Consider the following 18,214-nt stretch of genomic DNA (forward strand, 5'->3'; position numbering starts at 1 on the left):
GTAGCAATGTATAGTTTTAAGTCAAAATAATTAGATGAAAAATTGAAAGATTGTGACTAGCAACACCGGCTATTTGACAGCTTCGCAAATTCTAAAGAAAATTTTGATGCAAGATAATTGAGCTTTTCTTTTCCGTGTTGATATTTTTGTTGAAATCCATTAAGCATTGGGGTTTTCATTATCCACAGTGTATATTTCACTGTGATGTGCACTGAAATGTTGTTCACTATAAATAGATCGAGGTGCATAGTTCGTGATTTTGACTGACTTTGATGGTGGATCAGACATATTGAGGAATATTCATCAATCATGGGGAGAAGAGAAGACCCCGCCTGGGCAATGGGCACGGTGGGCTTGACGGCGGCCAGGGAACGCGGAGACATCCGTCGGAAGTTCCAAAATAGCCTCACTGTGACTAGGAGCATGATTGATAGACTGGGTCTAGAAAAAGAATTACATGGTCATATGGGCTGCGTCAATTGTTTAGAGTGGAATCGAAATGGATCGTAAGTACAGGGCTTGGACTATGGGATCATTATTAAGCAGGATCAGAATATTTTTATGCTTGTTATTGTATTTATTATTGTTATCTGCATCTTAGGTCTAGTTTAAGAGTGTAGTAAATGTATGAGCGCAGGGCGACAGGAACTAGATATACATAGACATGTAGTTTGCAATTTCACAGGTTTTGCATTTGAATCTGGGCCTTTTAACATTGGACAAAAGTTTTGTGCATTTACATTTTAATGTTGTGCATATTATGTTGCCATATGGAGTATAATTTATAGCAGGTTTTTTGTAGACATTTTATATACCAAAACACCAAAGTGTAATTACTGCTTTTTACTGTTTTTTTTTTTAAATAAAATCCTGCATATTTTGATTGGAAAAATGAATCTTACCTACCTTTAACTGCATAGAAATTTTTTTTTTTGTATTTTTAGCAAAATCTAGCAGTTTTCAAGATGAAAAAAAGTAAAAATGTGCAAGGCGGAGAATTCTTATCTACCACATTTTCAGACAAGTCTATCTTAAGTGCTTAAAATGAAGCTAAGATATATTTGTAGTTCTTAAGATAAAAAAAGCCCTGTTTTCCGCAGAAATCATAAAATCAAATATTCATAAGTCACATTCAAAGTCAATAACTAATCGTATGTGAAGTAAGGCCAAGAGTATAGTAACATCTAATCTTTTAGTATATAAATAACTAGTTCCTGTTCAATTATTATTTAGTTACTTTTTTTCACATTGAATGTGGGGATTTGTTATGACCCCACCAATGACATTATGCTATTTCAAATGACCTATATTATATTATATATATCCTAATATTATAAATGTGAAAGTGTAGGTGTTTGTTACTCAATCACACAAAAATGCCTGAATGGATTTGGATGGACTTTGGCATGCATTTATTTTTGTCCCGTTACCTTAAATAGTTCTCGAGCGAAAATTGAAATTTGTTAATGAGCAAAGCTCTAGACCCAATTCTGAAGTCCAATTTTTAAAAGACTAAGTTGGGGCAGATGCTTGTTATTAATAATTGTTTTCTTCATTTCTATTTTCTCAACAATTTCAATTTTGTGGACAAAGTTTTTGGTTAGTTTATTATTTTATCCACATAATTTAGTTTCATAAAGTTTAAAATATTAAAAACACTACAAGACCTAAACGTAGTGTATTTAATAAAGGTGCAGCTGTGAATGCTGCATTGCCTAAAGCCCCACAGACTGTCAATTTGCTGACAGTCTGTGTGTGTGAAGCAACCCAACATTTCACCAGGAAATCTAACTCTTTTTTTATTGAATGCTGGTTTTTCAGTCTGATAGGTGAAAAAAAAGTACTATAATAATAAACAAATTTTGAGCTTCTCAAGTTTGGTTTCAAGCATAGTTTTCTAAAATATAGAATTTCTAAAGAAAGGGAGAATAAAGAAATTGTTTTCCTGTTTAGCATTTTAGCATCTGCCTCCGATGATCTCCATGTTATACTCTGGGACCCGTACAAACATAAACAGCTGTGCAACGTGTCTACAGGTCACACTGGAAATATATTCTCTGTTAAGGTGGGGTGAACCAATTACTTATGCCTAAATGCTATGTAGAATTTTGTGCTTTAATATGTGTTACACTATTATTTTGTTTAAATTATGTATATGAAGACTGCCTTATTGGTCTAGCGGTTAGCATGTTTAGCTATGGATGAAGTTCTGGGTTCAAAACCCCAATTGTTGGGCCAAAACTGAGGTATTCAGTATTTTTCTATTAAAGAATTTTTGGTTCAAGCCAGGCATTAGGAAATTGGCGTTGTCAACCCCGGTGCCCCGGAGAGCACGTTAAGGTGTCGGCCCCGGTTATTACCACTAACTTTGAAAGTAGTAGTTAAAGCCCACTAACCTAAATTTGAGCAGTGTGGTGGGTTTACGCTCTAACACCGTCTCTCCTACGAGGGCCTTTGTCCAGCAATTGAGACATTAATAGATGAAGATGAGTATGATATGTATTTAAATCATATATTTAACAGTTAAATATTACTGCATCACTATGATAAAAGCAGAGCACAAAAGATCCTGGAGGGTCGAAGTGCATCCGCTGAAGCGGGCCTCGTTACAAGATGATAAAAGCAGGTAGTATATAGAATTTTGTCTCTTGATTTTGCTCCAATACAAGTTTATGGGCCAGTTACAGTTAGGTAAGCAATAGGAAGATGTGTTTCTTGTTCAAGTATAACGGGTGGCAGTCACTACAAACAAATAGACTTGATGTTTCAAAAGAGATTGTAAAGGAAGGCTCATTATAAATAGCCTATAACAGTCCACTTCTGGAATAAAGGCCTCTCTCATAGGGAAGGTTAGCTCATCATCACTATGCCGGGCTGACAGGTTAGTGATAGCCAGAGATGCTAGTAGTATTACAGAGGACGCTGCATCCCGTTTTCTGTTACATTGCCTTACTCGCCTCGTCGGACATAAAGTAGGCATGCATTGTATAAATTATGAGTTGTATCTTGCATTGAATTTGAATACAGAATACATTTGAATTCAGATTTGTGAAGGTAACGATTATTATCAGAAACTTGCGTCATTGTGTAGAGAGCGCGTTCACAATCACTAGCGTGTGTTAAAGCCCACCTTTTCGCATAAGACCAGTGTGGTGGGTCATTCCAAGAAAGCATGTGTTTTGTAGGATGTATACAGGCCTCATGTTGATGATGTATATGATTAACAGAATGTTGTTATAATGATCGGAACTCATTGCCTAACATGACTTTACATAAATTATATATTTTTAAAGTTTTGTATTTTTAAGGACTTCTCTAACTTTAAAAGCCTAATTTGTAGTTTATTTTCCAATTCTGTATGGGCAGTTCTGAAATATTTCGAAGCTTTAATTAAAGTATTTCTTAATTTTACATTTGTGATTGTGATGTTTATCAATCTGTGTGCAAAATGCAGTTAATTAATGTGATAATGCAACATTTTTTTTTAATTACAATTAATTTTTAACGCTTTGTCATTATCATTATCTGTGGACTCATTATTCGTCATTACATTATTGATATAATACATAAACAAAATGCCGAGCGAAGTTATATATCTACCTATAATAATTATAATTAAAGATGTCACTTGACGATGTCATAAAATGGTAAGGTTAACCTTGACTGATGATGAATCTAACATATTTTGTGCATTTTTTATATATTTATTTATGTTGGTTATATTTACAATATTATATAAGCTGTTCTACCCTAGTGGGTGAGGCTTCGGCTGCCCTTTCAGGGGACAGAGTTCGATCACCAGAGACCTCTAACTTTTTGAAGTGACGTGCGTGCGTATGAACGTATGTAATTAAAGCAATTTAATATAACCTGCGCTTAGCGGTAAAGGAAAACATCGTGAAGAAGCCTGCATACCTGAGAGCTCTCCATAATGTTCTCGAAGGTGTGTGGAGTCCCCTTCTCATTGTGGGAGGAGACCCGTGTCCTGTTGTGGACCGGTAATGAGTTGATATGATGATGATGATGATGACCCGGTGATCTATCCTAGGATCTCGCTATTAGCAGTCTTACACTCTCACCACTAGACCAACAAGGCAGTTTTTTTTTTGAAGTTATACTTTTTTGGCACATTAGGGAAAAATGATGAGAGTAGAATGTTAGGATGCGCGCGCACACCGTCACAAAGAACCACAAAAACATCCTGAAGTACAGCTATATATAGTGAAAATGTTTGTTTTCAAAAAAACAGTGTACTCTCTCAATTGTCTAAGTCTGCGGGCTCATTCCGGTAATTTAATTGTACAAAAATCTGAAATTTTAATGTTGAGTGAAACTTGTTTGTCCGATTATGAGATTATTCGATAATGCATTATATATAAATCTTTCAATGTATTAAACACCTTTTTTGTTTTTTCTTTAAACGTAGAATACGGCGAAAGCTAAAAATTTTGAAAATATTTTTATCTAGTTACGCCAAAGAAGTGTAACTTCTATCGCGTGTACATAACAGGTTAAAATTTTGTTTTCAAACATGCCACCAAACTCAGCTCTCTTAAAATATAAATTAGTTATAAGTTACTAGATACTAAACTATTTCGACTTATTTATTTATTTAGCAACGCACCCCGTGATGACATTACGGTTGCCCAATTCGTCTCCCCGCGGCTATTAAAAGAATGTATGAACGAGTAATAATTACAACAAATTAAATTAAATTAAAACATAAAAATAAGCTATATAACATAAGTTTTATAGTATAATTTTAAAAGTCGCTAGATACTATATAAAAACAAGTGACGTTTTATAAATGTTTTCATGAAGCGGCTGCAAATGGTTACTTAATTAGTATTAACAGGTCGCTCAGAAAAACATCTCTGAGCCTATTTTTTAGGACGCCGTTTGAAGAGTTACTGTCTACTCTATGCAGAAACATTTGCGTTCCAAAGCTCAGCAAAATACCTTGCGAATGTATATTTCTCCTGCAGTTCATCTCGGACGACTTAATAGCGACATGCGCGGCGGACGGTTCGGTGCGCGCCCGCGCCGTCACGGGCAGCGCCTCCATGCTGGAGTGCTCGTGCCACTGCGGCCGAGTGAAGCGCCTGGCCGTGACGCCGGAGAAGCCCCACATGGTGTGGTCGGCGGGCGAGGACGGACTCGTCTTGTGAGTAGTTTACTAGGCTACATCAAACTGCTAATTCATTCAAGGGCAATTTTACATTATTTTATAACAAACGAGCGGACCCCAGCGCCATCTGTCGGGCTGATTTGTGAATCTAAACCATCCAGGGTGCCACCCTATACCAATAAATTCATTCATATCAGTCCAGCCTTTTAGGAGGAGTTCAGTGACATACACACGCACACAAGAAATATATATATAAGATTACCGAATGAAATCTTTGAGATGTCTCTCAATAAGTTCTAAGTTTATATAAAACGTAGGCTTTGGTGTGAATTGCTATAACTCCATAGCTTAATATAAATTTACTGCGAGCTGGTGATAACAAAAAAAAATACCCGGCTAAGTTTGTTGTGGGTTCTTAGACCAGGGCGCGTTTGGAACCCTCGTAGCTTTAGGTTTAAGTTGGCGAACGAATTTATCACCATACCCTTACAATTATTTAAACATATTATATGAATGAACGCTTCATAAGTGCCTGTGATAGGCCTACATGAAATGAAGAAATTTTGAATTTGAATTTTAGTAGAGCGAGACATTCAATTAAATTAAATTATAATAAATAAACTACGACAATAGCCACATCGGCAACTTTCCCCAATGTAAGCGTAGCTTGTATTATGGGTACTAAGATGACTGATGACGCACCCAGACAATGAAAAACATTCATGCTCATCACACAAACATCTTCCAGCTGTGGGAATCGAACCCACGGCCTTGGACTCAAGAAAGCAGGGTCGCTGCCCACTGCGCCAATCGACCGTCAAGTATTTCTTGTTTATCCTTTCTTAACGCTTAAACCAATCAACGTAATTCTTGGCATAGAGTTAGTTAAAAGTACAGAGTAACATCGGCTACTTTTTATCTTAGGAAAACCCTTCAACTTAGTCTATGCCAAAAATAAAGTCTGTTTCTTGCTTAGAAGCGTAAAGTAAACAAACTAACCAAAGAGTTAAGAACATTTGTCCTTATTAGTGTGAAACTAACACTTTCGCAGTTATAATATTAGAAAGTATGGATTTGATTATACAGGTGAAACAGGTGTTATTAAATATGCAGATCTTATTAGTACTACGTCAATATAGCCTATGCATTTTATATGAGTTATAATAGAGAGTAAAAGATACAATAAAATAATTTAAAAAGTCCATAAAAAAGTTTTTAGTGTCTAATCTATACTTATAATAAAAGTGTAACTGGAAGATTTCTGTACATTTAATATATTTTGAAAATTTTGACCAGGGGATGCTTTATAATCGATACTCAGTCCAAAACAGGTTTTTATTTAATTTTTGTATGTCTTTTTTAAATAGAATTTGGTATAGTGGTAGCTGATATCCCGGGTCAACATATATGCTACTTTTATCCCGATAAACGATAAGTTTCCTTCGGGAAATGGGATGAATTTTTTCGTCATACACTACATATATTATAAATGCGAAAGTTTGTGGGGATATATGGATGGATGGATAGATAGATGGATGTTTGTTACGCTTTAACGCCACAACGAATGAATCAATTTGGCTGAAATTTGGCAGGGATACCTACAATATAGTCTGGAATATCTCAATTATCTTTTTATCCCGGAACAGCAAACAACTTCTACAGGATAGTATCGCTATTTTTTCCGCATTTTCGAGAAATGTTGTAAAAATTGCAAAAAAAATCCTTTTTGAGAGATTCTGATACGTGCTATGCGTGAACGAGTCTTTAAAGTTTTATAAAACAGTCCGCGACAACATACCACTATTTTTTGAAGACTCATTCGCGGACGAAGACGCGCGATTCCGCTAGTCCATAATGACACATGATTTTAATTTTGCATGTGATGTTAGGGCTATATCGGATTTCTTTCAGTAAATATTATGGCAGTGGTTTACTTTTCGGTTTCAATGATAAGTCTCAGAGACAGTACAAAATGTAGCTCTGAAGCCTGTGAAGTATTATTTCGGTTTTCATTTACACGGAAAACCTAATAAATAAAAATATATTTTAAAAAACATTCAGTTAAATATGGAATCTCCTTTTTTTGAACAGAGAACCTTCTCCTCTTTTGAAGCGTGTAATCCCATTAACAGACAGCACGACCTGCGCGCGCCGCACCACTGCAACACGGACTCTAAGAACGTGCTGGTGAACCTGCTCAACCACATGGGGCGCTACGCGGAGGCCAAGTGCCTGGCGCTCAACCCGCGCCGCCCCTACCAGATGGCGGTGGGCGCCAACGACTTCTACGTGCGCCTCTACGACATCCGGATGATCAAGCTAGCTAGGCTACAAGTGAGTCGTTGTGTACAGGGCACATTTCGCCATTTGCTAGCAAAAATTTTGTTAGATCGAAGAAGAAGAAGAAGAGGTGTCTCATTGGGGTGTGACGCCAGTTTGGTCAAGTTCAAGCGCTAGGAGTATATAAGGTGACTAATCGATAACACCGGCGAAACTACGCAGTCTCCAGCACCGCCACAATGATGCCTGTTTATCGGTTTTTTTACCGGATATACTTCGGTGAGTGTGCTCAGGAACTTCACAATCTTGTTCCTCCTTCCCCGTTCTACCACAGAACAGCGAGACACCGTGAGCGGCGGCATCCTTATGTGGTTGATATTCCATCAACACGCACGATACGTTTTTTATCCAAGTTTCTGATACGCAGCGCTAAGATGTGGACCGCCCTCCCGACACGTATAATTTGGATACCTTCAAGGCTAGATTGAAAAGGCTTCTTCTAGGCAAGCGTGCTCCAACCTAGACCTCATCATTGCGTTCTACGAACATGATTGTCCTCAAGCGCTGGCCTATCGTTAATAAAAAAAAATCTAGTACTAACGCTACAGTGCTCCGGGAATCTTTAAAGTACATGAAAAAACAGTAATGATTATACAGAGTTGTTATTTGTAGGAGGAACTGCAACTGACGACGCCAACGAGTCGACTCGCTTGGGAGCGTCAGAACGTGCGGTGCTCCCGCGCGGGCCACGGGGACCGCGACAACAACATTCCGCGGGCGGCCGTGCAGTACTACGCGCCGGGTGAGTGCGTGCCGTGGCCCGGCTGCCACCCACCAGTAATCAAAGCTAGCCGAAAAATCCGCGCCATTTTTTATACAGAGCTTTACCTACCACGCACTCTACGCAATATAGAATACCGAATTATTAACAAGTTGGCGGAAAGAGAGTAATGCCCGTTTTAACAAAAACCGCTTAAAGAAAAAAATAAAGTTTCCTGAACTCTTATGTGATATCTAACGACGTTAGCCGCCGTCCAAAGTTACGACCTCGATTCAGCGGATCGTAAAGTTTAGGGGTCTCGTAAACTGACACTTTTATAAATTTTAAATGTATATAAAAATTTTCGGAACAGGATTTGAAACTGCTACTCTGACAATCGCGGCCTGAGCCCTTTAACTAAGTAAGCTACGGCTCTCCTACCCTCGGTGCGGTAGTTAGTATCTGTCTTTTACATCAGTCTTATAGCGACTGTAGCGCCATCTAGTAGGAAAGATTGCAGTTTCGATCCACTTTTAAAAAAAAAAAATTGTACTTTATTAATATTATATGCACTGATAAGAGATAAATTTTACCCTCGTTTAATATTACAGTGTATTTGCATATTATATTAACCGGTCCAGCCCATACTCTGATAGTAAATAAAACTGTGGGAAAATATTTTATTTATGTATAAAAACAAGGTTTACTGTGACCCACAAATATGTGAATACATTAAGGTTAAAAGTCCTAATTTGACCATGGTGTGTGAGTCAGATACCCACCTGACTCCTAACTAGTTATTACTGTACTTAGAATATCACATATTCTACTGCGGACTAGTGGCATGAACAGGATTTCATATTATAAATACTGAACTGATAAAAGTGTACTGCTAAAACACATCACTTATTTCTTAAAATTTACTAACTTAGTACCAAAACATGATTAAGTATGAGTCTATAAACGCAATAATAACAACTGATTGGCGCAGTTTGCAGCCACCCTGCTTGCTGAGCCCAAGGCCGTGGGTTCGATTCCCACAACTGGAAAATGTTTGTGTGATGAGCATGAATGTTTTTCAGTGTCTGGGTGTTTATATGTATATTCTAAGTATTTATGTATAAAAATATTCGTCAGTCATTTTAGTACCCATAACACAAGCTACGCTTACTTTGGGGCTAGATGGCGATGTGTGTATTGTAGTATATTTATTATTATTATTATTATAATAATCACAAAACTATGGAGGGTAGAGGCAAGGAGAGTCATCTGTGTATATGAAAAAGTGTCGTCAAAATGTATTAAATTAGGATGGCGCCACATTTGCATCAGGGTAACTCTTAAAAGAAGCGCCAAATATAAATATTGTTAGAGTAGGCTTGAAAAATAAACAAGGAAGTATGGAGATACAAGGAAGTAAGGTTATATTTACCACAATATTTTGTACAACGTAAGTTGTTGAAATTCTCAATAATTAACTACTTTAGTCGATAATGACATTAAATTTTTTAACTCGGCATACTTCAATTCATCTGCGATTGCTACATTCATACCATACCCTGTGCATCCACCAGCGCCATTGTGGAGGATTTTTGAACTGTTATTTAGCGCAACAACTGGACACTTTTTCAACTTTTCTCCCATATAAGATGACTCTCCTTACCTCTACCCTCCATACACAAAACTGAATATTTAGTACTTAACCTGTGGATAAAATGTCACCTTCCCATGCTATCCGTCTTGGAAAGGAATAGCGCTTCATTTAGACCTGTCGATTTATCTTAGTGAATAGATTTATGCGCAATAGAAGTCGCGCCATTGTAAATATTATAATTTAAAAAAAAAACAGGTCATTTATCCATGGAGCCCAATGAGCACACGTTCCCGAAGAAAGCTACGACGTACGTGGCGTTCAGCCAAGATGGGAACGAGCTATTGGTCAACCTGGGCTCTGAGCAGGTAAATATTTATTTTTAAAGTTAATTTGCTCAAATTTCTACTAGTTTGGGGTGTTTTAAACAGCGCGAAATATAGTTTTAGTGGTAGTAGAGCTTTTTGGAACAGAGCTCTCTTGGGAAACTACTGCCAACGTGGTTTGATGAGGCTTAACACTTGCTCAGGTCGATGGACACAGGGCAGTATCTTGCAGGATGCGTGTTGCTTCTAGGCGATGGTTTCGCACTTCTATCTTGTAATGAGGCCCGCTTCAGCGGATGCACTTCGACCCTCCAGGATCTTTTGTGCTCTTCTTCTTTTGTCTTCTGGATCTTTCTGGTTTCCCACTTACCATCAGGTGTGCCATATGCTTGATCCGATAATTATAATTATAATAAAACAAATTTGTCCTTGAATCCCGTTTAAAAATAACCTATATCTATTATCCAAATTAAGCTTAATTTGCTATACTCCACGAAAAGCAGGAGAATCTGTGTGGTGTAATTTATAATTTCTTCAATCCTTATACTCCACACCAAACAGATCCTCGGCAATACACCCTCTACGCACGTTTCGCTCCGAAACCGGAGCATCATCAGGAGATGTTGACTTTACAATGAATAATTGTTATTACTGTTAAACCGAGGATCTGTTTGGTGTGGAGTATAAGGATTGAAGAAATTATAAATTACATCACACAGATTCTCCTGCTTTTCGCGGAGTATAGCAAATTAAGCTTAATTTTGATAATATATCATGGATTTCCGCAAAGTAACGCCTGCTTCTATACAATAACCTATATCTAGCTTTAACCAGTTTCTTCATTTGTGTTTCTTGAGCGTTCTTCGCGAGCAAAATTATTTGCGAACGCATTATGAAACTTATATTTAACGGTTTTGGATTTAAAGTAGCTTGGCAATCACGCACAAACGCGTGTTCGAACACGAGCGGTCAATCAACCCAGTCAACGTTCACCCCAAAAAACAGCTCATAATAAATGAATGTCCAAAATAAAACTACTAATACTAGACGTTATAACAAATTCCTGGAATCCACTTTCGCCAAACCTTTTTAATTAAATCCAACTTCCGTCAGGTATACCTATTTGACATCAACAACGCCAGGCGACCAGTGTTAGTGGAAAGCTTCATAATACAACACAACCATGGTTATCGTGAGGGCGAAACCAAGCACACACCAAAGAATGGTACCACCGCGAGCTGCAGTTCCGGCTCGAACGGTACCATCGAACCACAGCAACAGTTGCCAAAAAAAGTGCTGCGGATTAAGGAGATGGTGAGTATTGCGTTCAGATGCCCGTAAGCAGAGAGATTTTGGACCACCTCCCTAGCGCAACGGTGAGCGCTCTGAATGTAATCAGGAGGTCCGGGGTTCGATTCCCGGCAGGGGCAATTTGGGAATTTATTATTTCTGAATTTTGCTCTGGTCTGGTCTGGTGGGAGGCTTTGGCCGTAGCTGGTTACCACACTACAGACAAAGACATCCCGCTAAGCGATTTAGTGTGCGATGTCGAGTTGAAACCGATTCGTCGTATGACTATCATACTCCCTAACAGTTTAGCCCGCTACCATCTTAGACTGCATCATCACTTACCATCAGGTGAGATTGCAGTCAAGGGCTAACTTGAAACTTAACTTGAAAAACCTCCCCGGCGCAGCTGACTGCTGACTGATCACTTGCTTCGTGGTGGAGGAAAGCATCGTGAGGAAATCTGCATGCCCGAGAGTTCTCCATTATGTTCTCCAAGGTGTGTGGATTCCACCAACCCGCACTGGGCCAGCGTGGTGGATTACGTCCCTAACCCCCTCATTGTGGGTGATTTTATAAATACGACAATACACATATCGCCATCTAGTCCCAAAATAAGCGTAGCTTGTGTAATGGGTACTAAGAGGACTGATGAATATTTTAATGAATAATATAAATAAATACTTATAATATACATCCAGACACTGGAAAAAAATCATGTTCATCCCACATACATTGTCCAGTTGTGGGAATCGAACCTACGGCCGGCCGTAAATACCGGCTAAGTTTGTTTTGGGCTTCTTAGACCAGGGCGCGTTTGGAACCCTCGTAGCTTTAGTTTTAACTTGACGAATTAAGTTATCGCCATCAACTCACTTCAATGTTATATTTTATATGTAATGTACGCATTAAAAGTGCCATATATGTGCCTGTTTGAATAAAGAAATATATTTGACTTTGACTTTGATAAGGCAATCGTGGAAGACTATACTTTTAAATCAAATAACCCTAGACGAAGATAACGCAAGTTAATAGCCGATAAATAAGTGGTTGCGCCAAGTTATAATTAAGTCTTAAATAATAATTTAAAATTTCATTGGTGTTCCTATTCTCCCATATCCAACCTAAAACAGCACTGAACGATTCTCCGTGAAGGGACTGGCGCCCTCATACGCCTCAAAAACACTAGAACGCAGAGCTGTCACTTAAATTAACGGAAGCAAACGATTAAGACGTTTGCGGACGACTTGCTTTCCGATTGCGAAAAGTAACGGGCAATACGAGTTTACTGGCTGCCTGAAAATAAGCCATAAAATATCATAATATACCTTAGAAGTTTCAATGAGATCCTTTTAAGCATAATTCCCATATTTATGTGTGTGCCGAAATATAACATAAGTGGTGGTGTTCGAGAAGAGAGGACTTCGTGAGGAATATTTGGATCAACGGACGGCGTGCTCCTACCCATGAAAAATAAGGTCAAGTAAGTGCTGTCTTCCTTGTGCTCTGATTCCTTGTATCTTTCTTTTGTACACCAATTTACCGCAAAAAATACAGTCCACTCATTCGAAATAAAAATCTTAAATAACTTAATATAACTTGGCGCATACATATTTATTTGGTTCCGTCGAGCCGGATATTTACAGCATTTCCTTCATATTAACGTATTGAAGCATTAGTTTCCTTGTTAGAATACTTCTATAGGCTCTAATAATTGAAATAATATAATTTTAAATAAAATAGGTCATTGCGTCATCTATTTTCTTTGTCTTAATACTGGCATAAGCGGCATTATAGCATTGAGCTAGCTATTTCCCCAGTTAGACATACTAATTATCTACACATATTTATGTATATTTCGATAAATATTAGTGTATTTAAATTGAATTAACAATTAAAACAAATCTTAAAACTTGCAATTATTAATTATCGTAGTACCTTCGGTTGTGAAACATTTACACAAGAGTCGTAAGACCTAGCATATAAGGTCGAGATTTGTCTATAAGAACCTCTGGTCGATCGAACATTCGATATAACCCGACCACGCGTAATATCGAACGAAGCGCGCTTGCGCATATTATCCGCACTCCGCGCGACCTACTTAATTTACCAGTATATGATTGGCTATTAACCTATCATACTCACATAAAAATATAGGTATTTCGTGATTGTTAGATAATTGTCTCACTTACACTTTAGTAAAATGCCTCCTAAAGTAGATTCTAAAACTAGCGAAAGTGATAAGGAGATTCAGGATACTAAACTGTCTATCTTAATTGCTAAACGTGAAGCTATATTCGGTATCATGCAAAATGTCTTTGACTTATCTCGTGAACCCGATGTTCATACGAACGTTGAAAAAAGAGAACATTTTCTAGACGAATCTTCACAAATTGATTCATTGCGTTTAAAGTACGAGTCTATTGTAGACGATTATAATACACGTTTATTAAACTTAAATTCAGATGCAAAACCTGATTACAAAAGTCTGTATGCTTTTGAGACTTTGTATAATAGGGTCAAACGAACTCATACAAAATGCTCAACTTTAAATACGACACCAGAAATACATAATGCGACCTCCGCGCTGCTAAAAGCCAAGCCGAAGCTAGCTCCCATATCGATATTAGAATTCGATGGTGACATTAAATCTTTTCAGATGTTTTATACGACCTTTAAGTCAGTAGTAGATAATAATCCATCACTCACAGATGCAGAAAAGCTATTTTATCTGTTACCGAAGCTGACAGGGAAGGCAAAAAGCGCAATCGCTGGAATTTCTCCGTGTGCTGAGAATTATCAGCTCATTTTACAAACACTCGTCAATAGGTTCGATGATAAACGTATGTTGACTTCCGCGTACCTACATGAATTATTTCGCTATAAGGGTTTTCAGACTCCCTCTGCGACTAACTTTGAAGATTTCATAGACCGGTTCGCTGGCGCAGTAAGCGCTTTAAAAAACCTAAAGTTAGATAACCTAGCTGATCTTATCATACTACATATAGCTACACAAAGGGTCGATACTGAGAGTGTACGCGCGTTTGAAATTAAATGCGGTAAGAATATACCTACTTTCGACGACTTTGTGGAATTTATCACAACACGCGCGAAGGTGTTTGAGCGTACGAATACGAATGTCACAAACCCTTCTAATACACGTCATAATAAAAATATAAAACATTTGAATAACGGGACTTCTGGCAATGCGCCGAAGTATCAGGCCTATATAAGCACGGTTGATAAGCCTACGTCCAAGTGTCTATGTAGAAATATAACACATGCGCATTTATATAAATGTGTTGACTTTAATAAATTATTAACTCCTCAAGAACGTTTTAAGTGCGTCATGGAGAAGAATGCCTGTGTGAACTGCCTGTCTATAAAACATAAAGTCGGGCAATGTGAAGTCTCCCCGCACTGTTCGTGTGGTCAGAAACATAACAAAAGGCTGCACTTTGACCAGCGCGAGGAACATTCCCGCGCGCCTCAGTTGAATACCGTCATGCCGCCACCGAACGCACCTACCGTTACCGCGTCATCGCCCGTAGCGGATGATCGCGCCGACGTAGCACTGTGCGCTACGCGCGTAAGCCCGTCTACAAGCGCTACGCAGGTGGTGAACGGCAAGTTATACGTATATTGTTGGATTCTGCTTCGCAGGCCGATTTCCTCTCAAAAGAATGTTGTGATCGCTTGGGTTTGCAAACTAAATTCACAGAACGTACTATCGTGAAGGGGTTCGGTGGAATTGAGAAGGTTGTACAATCCAGCTCGGTTGACTTGACGTTTTATTCGCGTTTTGATGATAACGTTAGTTTTAATATCTCGCCACTTGTTGTTGATAAAGTGACAGACAAATTACCTACGGCTGTGATAGATACGGCAGTCCTATCACACCTTAAAGGTATTCCGCTTGCCGATGCGAGTTACGGCGTACCTGATAAAATTGATGCTTTAATAGGAGCTTCCCTATTTCCACATTTGCTTCTCCCCGACGACGTCCATACGTCACGTCGCGACCCGTCGGTGCCCGTTGCATTGCGCACGGTGTTAGGTCTGGTGTTCATGAGCAATGCGCCTACGATACCTACTATAAATACTCATACGGCCTTGACATGTTGTTTCGTTCAAGAGCCTCCTGCTATTGACTCTTTAGTCAAGCGTTTCTGGGAACTTGAAGAACTTCCTTCCGCTTCCATTCAGAATCCTGATGATAATGAATGCGAAGACTTCTACACTTCGACTACTGTCCGAGATCCCGATACGGGCAGATACGTTGTCGGGCTGCCATTTAAAGAGGATCTATATTCCCTAGGGAATTCTTTGGACATAGCTAAGAAACGTTTCATCTGCCTTGAAAGAAAGCTTGAAGCTTCGAATAAATTGAGGTCGGCATATGATGACGTCATAAAAGGTTATCTCGCGAAAGATTATATTTCTCCCGCGCCTTCATATGATTCTAAAGATCCTGTTCCGATTTACGTGATGCCACACACGGGGATTTTACGTGAAGACAAACTCTCGACGAGACTGAGATTAGTCGTCGATGCTTCTTGTCGTTCTAGTTCTGGAAAGGCACTGAACCATCTGCTACATTCCGGTCAAAATTTACAGGGAGATCTTTTTAAAATAATTTTGAATTTTCGTCTGCATGCAGTGGCAATGACAGCCGACTGCCGAGAACAGTTTCTACAAATCGTTATGCGCGAAGCTGATCGTCGCTATCAATGCTTCTTATACCGCTTTAATCCACAAGACCCTCTTGTGCTATACCAGTTCAATCGAGTCTGTTTCGGTCTCACTTCCAGTCCCTTCCATGCACTGCGCACGGTAAGACAGCTGGTGAATGACGACGGCGCAAAATATCCACGAGCGAATAGCATTGTGCTACCCGCGCTTTATATGGATGACGTAGCTTTCTCGCTTCCAAGCGAACTAGAGGCAGTCACTGTGTCGCTGCAGATGATCGATCTTTTTAAGGGTGCACAGTGGGAATTAGTTAAGTGGAACAGCAATTCTCGCGAGGTCTTAGATAACCTTCCTGCGTCCCACAAACTTCCGACTGAAGTGGAGTTTGACAAAACCATGCACCATAAAATACTTGGTCTGCATTGGTATACTGGAAATGACGCTTTCTATTTTAAAATTTCTGTGCCCGACGATGTGACATGCACTAAGCGCTCCATCTTGTCGACTGTTGCCCGTCTGTGGGACATAATGGGCTTCGTTGCTCCCACAGTCGTGTATGCCAAAATATTAATTAAAATGCTTTGGCAATTAAATCTTGATTGGGACACTGTAGCTCCACCACACATCATTAAGATGTGGAGACAGTTTTGCGATGAGTTGCCAGCTCTAAATAAGCTACACATACCGCGTCATGTGGGCGTGACAACAGACTGTGAGGTCACTCTCCTGGGACTATCAGATGCTAGTCTCGCAGCCTATGGTGCTGTCGTTTATTTACACGTTAGCTCCCCTACTGGTAACACTGTGCGTCTTGCTTGTGCGAAAAGTAAAGTTTCGCCGACGAAACCTCATTCAATTGCTCGTCTCGAACTATTAGGTGGCGTCCTACTGTCGAAATTGCTTCGTACAGTACATGACACTTACTCTGAGCGTATCCCAATCAAGGCTACATATGCATTTCTCGATTCCAAAGTCGCCCTATATTGGATAAAAAGTTCACCGCATAGATGGCAGACTTTTGTCGCGAATCGCGTTGTACAGATAACTGAGAATATCTCACCAGACAACTTTTATCATTGCCCTGGCACTGAGAACTCTGCTGATATTCTATCGAGAGGTGTAACTCCTGAGAAGCTTCTCTCACACCCTCTGTGGCTGCATGGTCCACCATGGGCATCAATGCATCCGTCTCAGTGGCCACTCAAAACTCTAGAGGGAGAGTCTATTGAAGACGTACCCGAGAAGAAGGTTCTTATACACACTGTGTGTAAACCTATACTCCCGAACGACTTACACGAGCTTGCTCTCCGTTTTTCTTCGTGGAGCAAACTTCTACGTATAATTGTATACATTTGTAGATTTGCTAAATTACTGCCTCGTCGCGGCACTAGTGCAGTTACCGCTGACGACTTAAATTTCGCAGAGAATAGAATGCTTCGCGCTCTGCAAAATCAGCATTTTGCTGAAGAATATTCTCTTATTAAAAATAATAAAACATGTTCACCGGCATTTAATCGCCTAAGACCATTTATTGATGATGGACTTATCCGCGTTGGTGGTCGTCTCGCCAACTCTGGACTTAGCTTTGAAAAAATACATCCGGTTATATTGCCTCGCAATGGCCACGTGGTAAATATAATCATTGATTATTACCACATTAAACATTTACATGCTGGACCCGAACTCCTAATGGCCCTGCTTCGTCAGAGGTACTGGATTCTGTCGGCACGCCGTATTGTCAGGCAAAGAGTACATATGTGCAATACTTGCTTTAGATTTAAACCGCGTCCAACCATTCCGCTGATGGCGGATCTTCCTGATATACGTACACGTCCAGCGTTGAAAGCCTTTAGTTTCACCGGCTGCGATTATGCAGGTCCTATACCATACGTTCCTGTACGCCGCCGTGGCGTACACAGTGAGAAAGCTTATATTGTGCTGTTCACGTGTCTCACTACGAGATCTACGCACATTGAGGTTGCTACCTCACTCAGCACCCCCAGTTTCCTCGCCGGGTTTAAAAGATTCCTATCACGTCGTGGTCCTGTTCAGGTGCTGCATAGCGACAATGCTAAAAACTTCCAGGGTGCTGCTTCTTACCTTCGGGACCTCTATAAATTTCTAAGAGAAGAATATTACCCGAAGCTAGA

The 18,214-nt window shown here is 39.4% G+C and overlaps 1 protein-coding gene across 1 annotated transcript in view; it reads left to right on the plus strand.

The window, feature by feature from the left end:
* Positions 1-72: 72 nt before the first annotated feature.
* The window catches only part of LOC120629705 (WD and tetratricopeptide repeats protein 1), a 31,840-nt gene continuing 13,698 nt past the window's right edge, over positions 73-18,214 (plus strand). The window contains exons 1-7 of the mRNA XM_039898693.1: positions 73-506; positions 1,954-2,065; positions 4,986-5,164; positions 7,261-7,462; positions 8,081-8,210; positions 10,018-10,127; positions 11,199-11,399. Coding sequence (XP_039754627.1) covers positions 310-506; positions 1,954-2,065; positions 4,986-5,164; positions 7,261-7,462; positions 8,081-8,210; positions 10,018-10,127; positions 11,199-11,399 — 1,131 coding nt within the window. The 5' untranslated portion in view covers positions 73-309. The remainder of the gene's footprint in view (positions 507-1,953; positions 2,066-4,985; positions 5,165-7,260; positions 7,463-8,080; positions 8,211-10,017; positions 10,128-11,198; positions 11,400-18,214) is intronic.

The sequence above is a fragment of the Pararge aegeria genome, chromosome 15, assembly GCF_905163445.1.
Source record: "Pararge aegeria chromosome 15, ilParAegt1.1, whole genome shotgun sequence".
In the NCBI taxonomy this organism is placed as follows: Eukaryota; Metazoa; Arthropoda; class Insecta; order Lepidoptera; family Nymphalidae; genus Pararge; species Pararge aegeria.